This window comes from Lipotes vexillifer, unplaced genomic scaffold (assembly GCF_000442215.2).
Source record: "Lipotes vexillifer unplaced genomic scaffold, Lipotes_vexillifer_v1.1 scaffold21, whole genome shotgun sequence".
NCBI classification, from domain to species: Eukaryota; Metazoa; Chordata; class Mammalia; order Artiodactyla; family Lipotidae; genus Lipotes; species Lipotes vexillifer.
The window spans coordinates 2,342,007-2,349,580 of NW_006774065.1; the positions used below are offsets into that span (position 1 = coordinate 2,342,007).

Sequence of the window (7,574 nt, forward strand, 5' to 3'; positions counted from 1 at the left end):
AAATTATTCTTTTTCTTTCTTGCCGTTATGGACTCACAGCATCTCAGACTCCCCTTCCTCCCCGCTTTGTTTCTTCTGTCCTAGAACAGTTTGCTTGTTGGCCTCATACCCTTCCCACCCTGGGCTCCAACTGCCTCAGAGACTACATTCCCACCAGTAACTAGAAGGAAGAGAAACAATACTCCCTACACAGGGAAGTCTGTCTAGATGAGGACAGGCAGGACTTGGGGAGGGATTATAAAAGTGTTCCCTCGGGTAGGTAGGGATGGCTTCAGGCCTTAGGCTTTCAGGGAGAGAGGTAAGGGGACTTCCAAGTTGCCTTGTCAGGATAGGAAAGTCAGGAAGCCGTCAGAGCAGTAGACCTGTTCAGGAAACAAGAGTTTCTCTGGTTCTGTCTTTCAGAACTCTGAGTAGTGGCAGGCAGCTGAGTGAACACAAGAGCATCTGAGAAGACGGAGGCCCCACTGCCAGATGACACAGTGTACATACCATGGATTCGTGGCTGTGGTTTTTCCATAGACCTTTAATCATTCCTTCTTTAGGACTGTTGCAAAATAATTCATATGTGATGGGGATATTCAGAGCCTCAAATGATGCCAGAAAAGTTATACATTTCAAATAAGATCTGGAAAACAGAGGCATGTATGGGAATCACTCTCACTGACCATATTTACATTTAAAATAAAAGCCAACCCTTGGATATATCGGACAGTTTGTTGTTAAATGTCTATTTTAGGCTTCTAAATATAGTCATGGAATATTAGAAAGAAATCAATTTGAGGGGCTTCCCTGGTGGCACAGTGGTTAAGAATCCGCCTGCCAATCCAGGGCACACAGGTTTGAGCCCTGATGTGGGAAGATTCCACATGCCGTGAAGCAACAAAGCCTATGTGCCACAACTACTGAGCCTGTGGGCCACAACTACTGAAGCCCATGCACCTAGAGCCCATGCTCCACAATAAGAGAAGCCACTGCAATGAGAAGCCTGCACACTGAATGAAGAGTAGCCCCCACTCGCCACAACTAGAGAAAGCCTGTGCACAGCAACAAAGACCCAATGCAGCCAAAAATAAATAAAATAAATTTATATATATATAAAAAGAAATCAATCTGAGCAAGATGAAGAAAACACTCAGCTTCTAAATGTCTCAAAGACTCGAGGGAAACAAGATGTTCTTAAAGGCCTGTTTCCCCTTTGCCAGAACGTCAAGGACACTCGAGGCAACAGAACCATGTTGACACGGCCCCTCTAACGTGCTCTTCTGAACTATGGGGCTTAAAAGTTATGCTTCCAAAGAATCTGTTTTCTATTAATACAATTTTTAAACGTCCACTTACTTCACTTCTTCAATGGGCTTTTTGAAGAGAGATTCTACAGTTTCCTTGTCAGCCAAATAGAGGAGACACTGTAGGGCTCGCATTCTGTGGGCGAAAGTGAGCTGGTGCACACCTAACGTCTGTAAGACCAAAAGAGGTTTGTAGAGCTGTGCCGTGTGTTGTAGTTGGATAACTGAGTTTCCATCTAGGTAACATGAGCCACATCAGTTTTTAAAAGATTAAAGTCTATGTCTGCCCTTAGGGAGTCAGTGGTTCTTAAAGTGTGTTCCATGGACCCCTGCATGGGAGTTGGAGGGTGTCTTACACTCTTTGAGAAGGAAAATAGTTAGAACCACTTTTGTAATAATACTATAATGGTATACCTGCCTTTTACACTGTGTTAATATTTGCACTGATGGTTGCAAAAGCACTGGTGGGTGAACGGTAGGAACACCCAACTGCTGTGGCAGCCACCACATTCTTCATATTTGCAGTATTGAAAACAAGAGATGTCCACTTAAGAAGGTTCTTGAAGCAATAAGAATTAATTTTATTAAACCTCAACTCCTGAATATAGTACTATGAGTTCACACTTGAATATGTGTTACTATTAATTAATCAAAATATATTCATTGGGCTTCCCTGGTGGTGCAGTGGTTGAGAGTCCGCCTGCCAATGCAGGGGACACGGGTTCGTGCCCCGGTCCAGGAAGATCCCACATGCCGCGGAGCGGCTGGGCCCCTGAGCTACGGCCGCTGAGCCTGCGCGTCCGGAGCCTGTGCTCCGCAACGGGAGAGGCCACAACAGTGAGAGGCCCGCGTACCACAAAAACAAAACAAAACAAAACAAAAAAAACATATTCATTAATGTTCTACATGCCTAAACAGGAGGTACTCGTAAAGCGCACCACAATGCAACGGGTTTTTTTCAGGGAAAAGTCCTTGTATGACTGAGCTGTGAGCTGAACCAGGCACTTTTCAGGGAACACCATTTTTACTTGAAAGAATGACTATCAGATAAACTAATATGCAAGAAGGGATTTTTTCCCCCCTTGCGGTCAAGGACATACAATCAGCATCTCAGCCTTTTCCCCTTTCTCCCTTCTATCTACACCTTTACTCTCCCTCTGCTCCAAGTGCCTCAGAGAACATTTCTATATGCAAAAGCCTGAAGGCCGGAGATCAAGTTGCCTTTAGGGATAAGGGAAAGTTATCCCTAGAGTTTAGTGGGGAGGGGCTGTGACAGCTCAGGCAGGGCCTGGAGACCAGGGTGGAGACTTCTCTCAGACTGGCTCATTGGGGCCTCTGGTATTAGGGATGCAGCTGGACCAGGGCGTGGATAACCCATGGGAATTGTCAACAGCTGCACCACTCAGTCTGCCAAGCAGGATGTTTCAGAAGCCAGCACTAAACGGAGCTCGGCAGATACTACAATCCTCATCTGTAGAGTAAGACGTACTTTGAATAAGTACAGAAGTGAGCATTATCTTAATCATTTGTAAATGGTAAATATGCAGGAAAAAATGTTAAGCTTAGATGCAAAGATGAGCTTTGACTAAGTTCGTAGAGCTTACAGTTGTAGCTGATGTTGCAAAAATGAACAGCATTCTTGAACTATAATCAACCGGACGAGACAGAAGGAGATACAGGACTCTGAAAAAAAATTGTTAATTATATTTATACTTTAACTTAGTGAGAGATTAGCAAAACAGGAGACCTGATTTACTGTCCATAGAAAAAGTCATTAGACATCCCAAACACAGTCCTGAAGGGCTATCTCCTTTAAAGGGTACTTAATCTTTTCTTGAGTTCCTTCACAGCTAAAGAAGATACTAAAGACAATAAATGTCAAGCCTCAGTCCTCTCATCTATGAAATGGCTAGTCAACCTCCCAAAACGTATATTCTTTCTAGCTAAGGAATTAATACAAACCACAGCTGCAAAGTACACTGAACACTGCACGTGGAAACTTCAGGTTTAGTTCACAGGACCTTGTTAGTGGCACATTCTAACCTCTGGACTCAGGGCTGACTGGCCCCCTCCAGAGAAGGGCAAGACAATCAGGTGTACTGGAAGGGGAGGGAGGTGGAGATTCCAGTGGGAAAAGGCAGAAGTTATGAAATTGGCATGAAGTACCCTTTGGGATCTCCTTCTTAGGGTTCTCTCTCTCTCTCTGAACTGTTTCCCTCTAAGCCTGTCCAGGTGGCTGGTTCAGTCAGATGCTCCAGGAACTACCTCTTGCTTAGACAAAGGTGTCCCTGCCCTTAAAGGACTAAGCAAGGACGAAGGGGTGCCCAGAGGAAAGAAGGGCATGGAGGGGATACTAGGCCAGAATACTGGCCTAGTATTCTTTTCCAGTGTTTATCTTTCCACATCCTCTCTCACTATCAGATCTCCAGGGCCAATGTAGGGTGTAGGGCTTCATGAGTGAGCTGACCTACTTTGGTCCAGACCAGAATGGCAAAAAGCTGGGATGCATGCTATCACTCCCTTTCCCATGCCTATGCCAAGCATCATTAATAGATTACCGCATTTTCTGATTTGAGCACAGATATAGTCTTCTCAAGAGAGCAAGCCATGACCAGTCAGACTTAGCACAGTATGTAACACCAATGGGCCTTTCTAGGTCTCAGTCTTAGGTTAGAAGGGAAAAAGAAATCCTCGTGGCCTATATCTGAACCAGCCTAGCTCCCCAGGGGTCTGGGGCAGAGTCCTAGCTACAGAAGAGTTTTCCTTTGCTCAATGTACATTCTCTGCTAAAGGTGTTCTAGTAGGAACTCACTGAGGGTTCAGAACTCTGGATCTTGGTTGGTTTTTATTTATTCCACTGGAGATACTTAACACACTCACAGCCATATATCAATCAACTGATTCTTCTCAGAGGTTCTGATCCAAGTTATACCAAGAAAGTCCAATGTCTAACACATTCACTGGTAAGATTCCTACTAGGCAACAGGATGTAGACAAACATAAGTACAGGAAGAATACCTTCGTAGTGCTTCATCTTCCTGAAGTTCAAATAATTCTGATGGTGTCTTTGAAAAAGTGAAAGAAAAAAAGTTAAAAATTGAAGAAAGTTGGTTGACTGTATAAGCTTATGAAAGTCTATTAGATGAAAAAACCTAATATACAAAATTATATTTACAGGATGAGGTGTAGCTCAGTGGTAGAGTGCACGCTGAGCATACATGAGGCCCTGGGTTCAACTCCCAGCACCTCCATGTTCGATGACAGCAAAAAAAAAAAAAAAAAAAAGATTTATAAAAAATTTTTAATTTACAGACAGGGAATTACAGTGTAATTCATTACTTTATGAGAAGATTCTTGCTTTAAAAAATGGGATTACTCACATTCATTCAGTCAACAAATATGTACTGAGCACTTACCATGCACCAGGCATTTGCCTGAGTGAATAAAACAAATATTCCTGTCTTCCTGGAGCTTACATTCATTGGGTAATTTTTAAAAAGAAAGGACTCCATGAATTTTATGAGTTATCCATTAATTCAGTATATATTTATGGGGACTTACAAAGAAATGTATTAGGTGCTATATGTATAAACACAGTTCCTGGTCTCAAGGGGCTTTCAGTTTAGTGCTCCAGATTTATGCGTAAGTTAAAACATGTGGGTTTGAGTCAAACACAGATTCTACGTGGCCTAGATATGCTTCTAAGTCCTCTGTTTCCACTGATACACAGTCTTTGCTCTTGGTAAATACTCAAAAAATACTTGTTAAAGTGAACGCCAAGTAATATAAAAACCACTAGCTGAAAATCTAATGTCATGTTAGTTATACTATTTGTTTAAAAATGGATTTTTTTCCCCAAGGATACCTGCCTAGGTGGATAGAGGAATTATAGAATCTCCCTCATTAAATTCTGCCTGAAAACTCAGAAGAAACAATTCCAAAGATTCTGCATTTGGATTGCCGAATCCCATCATAAATTTAGATGTTAATATTATTTCTAAAAAACTGATGCTATGTGTTCTCATATCTGAAGAGAACACATCACCTATAGAGTATTGCTGCTAAGAATCCACAACCTGAATCTAATCATGAGAAACATCAGTAAACCCAGAACGAGACATTTTATAAACCAAATGGCCTGTAACCTTCAAAAACGTCCAGGTCCCAACACAGATAAAACAGATTCAGGTAAGAATCATCAGTAGAGTCTAAATCAAGGCACATGTGTGGTGCAGGGGGGGAATCTGAAGAACAGAATACTTCACTGTCTCAAAACATCTCCCCTAATAATTATAAAAGGAAACGTAGTAATTATGTGGTACAGAAATGGACAACAGCATAACTAAATTAGCTAAATTAACATCCCTATTAGGGCAAAGAGACATCGTGTGCCCCCAGATGTCAGACCCTGGGAAAGACACACAATCACTCAGGTAATACTCTATCCAAAATGCGTAACTCCAATCTTATCATGAGGACACAGACAAGCCCAAGTTGAGGGGCAAAATAACGGGCCTAAACTGTTCAAAAATGTCAGTGTCATGAAAGACAAAAAAGTTATGGAGCTGTTCTAGAGTAAAAGAGATTAGAGACATGACAAATAAATGCAACACATAATCCTGGATTAGATGCTGGTCCCAGAGGAGAAAACTGCTGTAAGGAACATTATTGGCACAACTGGTTAAATTGTAACATGGACCATAAATTCAGATATACATACATATATATATGTATTTTACCAATATTGTATCAAAATTGTATCAATACTAAATTATCTGATTTTGATAATTATACTGTGGTTAAGTAAGAGAAAACCCTTGTTCTTCGAACTACAAACTTAATTCTTAAGGGGTAACGGGGCATGACACATATAATTTACTCTCAAATGGTTCAGAAAAATGTTATGCGTAAATATTATAGGGAGAGTGATGAAGCAGATGTGGCAAAATGTTAAAAACTGATAGATCTGGGTGAAGGATATACAGGAAATTCTTTTATACTATTCTTGCAACTTTTCTGTACCTTTAAAATTATTTCAAAATAAAAAAATAAAATAATCACATGAATCTGAGTCTAAGAATAGGCCACTTCTTTTATACAAGAATTCATCTGAAATTCATCTGAAATTAATTTAATTCATCAATTAAAAGGTAGAATGTATCAACTATACTTCAATAAAAAAAATATTGGCAAGTTAAAAAAAAACGGTAGAATAGCAGCAAAACAATATTTAAAGGAAAAGAAAATGTAGACAACCCCCCTAAAACTCATCAGATAACAGAAGGTATTAAAATGTTCCAATGTTCCTTCTAACATTCCGTGTTCCTAATTAGAAGTGGTATCATTGCAAGACAAATAATTAGTCTTTGAGAAGAAGCCATCAGCTCATACTCAACAACAGACACTCTCAGAACAAGCACTTACTTCACCAGGTTTGGCAGATGGGCACAGCCATTTTTCCAATAACATGTCCCAGACTTTCTCCAAATTAATTTCATTGACTTCAGCTATTTCTTTGGCAGCCGCGTGAATATCTAAGATATTAAAGGCAAAGAATCAAAGAAAGAAAACCTCAGGTTTTCAATGCAAGATACCTGGGAATCAAAAGGATAGGTCTCCTTGGACAAAAAGATAAAAAGGGTTTTGCCCTCACCAGGATAATCTTTGCCAGATGAATTCTGAATTCTTTGATTTATGCTGGGATGTTCGTACAGACTGACAATGAGATGTGCTGGTTTTCCGATCACTCTTAAATACTCTGCAGTGTTCAGCTTGTGGGCTATGAGCACAGCTTCCGTGCCTGATCGTCGGTACTGAATATGAAGCTTCTTCAATAGAGCTTCAGCTTTTTCACGTGTTTCATCCTTTAAAAAATTCCAAGCAAAAAGAAACTCTTGTTTTCTAAATCGCAAGTGAGCCTAAGAATCCAGCTTTATCAGTCAAGGTCCCTCTCTGCCTTAGTTACACCTTTAAGTATCTACACCAAGCCTCATCTTCTTTTTCCAGTTTAGGCATCCAACCCTTGAAAACACCTAACACCGGGGCAGGATGAGAAGGGATGCTAGGGAAGCACAATTTAAATTAAAAAGAGGGCTTCCCTGGTGGCGCAGTGGTTGAGAGTTCGCCTGCCTATGCAGGGGACGTGGGTTCGTGCCCCGGTCTGGGAAGATCCCACATGCCGCAGAGTGGCTGGGCCCGTGAGCCATGGCCACTGAGCCTGTGTGTCCGGAGCCTGTGCTCCGCAACGGGAGAGGCCACAACAGTGAGAGGCCTGCGTACCACAAAAAA

General features: G+C 41.3%; 1 protein-coding gene across 1 annotated transcript in view; it reads right to left on the minus strand.

Annotated features, from left to right (window-relative positions):
• The window catches only part of KNTC1 (kinetochore associated 1), a 66,344-nt gene that overhangs the window by 7,182 nt on the left and 51,588 nt on the right, over positions 1-7,574 (minus strand). The window contains exons 49-54 of the mRNA XM_007448742.1: positions 6,940-7,150; positions 6,711-6,820; positions 4,305-4,351; positions 2,891-2,969; positions 1,339-1,457; positions 490-625 (exon numbers count right to left, since the gene is read on the minus strand). Coding sequence (XP_007448804.1) covers positions 490-625; positions 1,339-1,457; positions 2,891-2,969; positions 4,305-4,351; positions 6,711-6,820; positions 6,940-7,150 — 702 coding nt within the window. The remainder of the gene's footprint in view (positions 1-489; positions 626-1,338; positions 1,458-2,890; positions 2,970-4,304; positions 4,352-6,710; positions 6,821-6,939; positions 7,151-7,574) is intronic.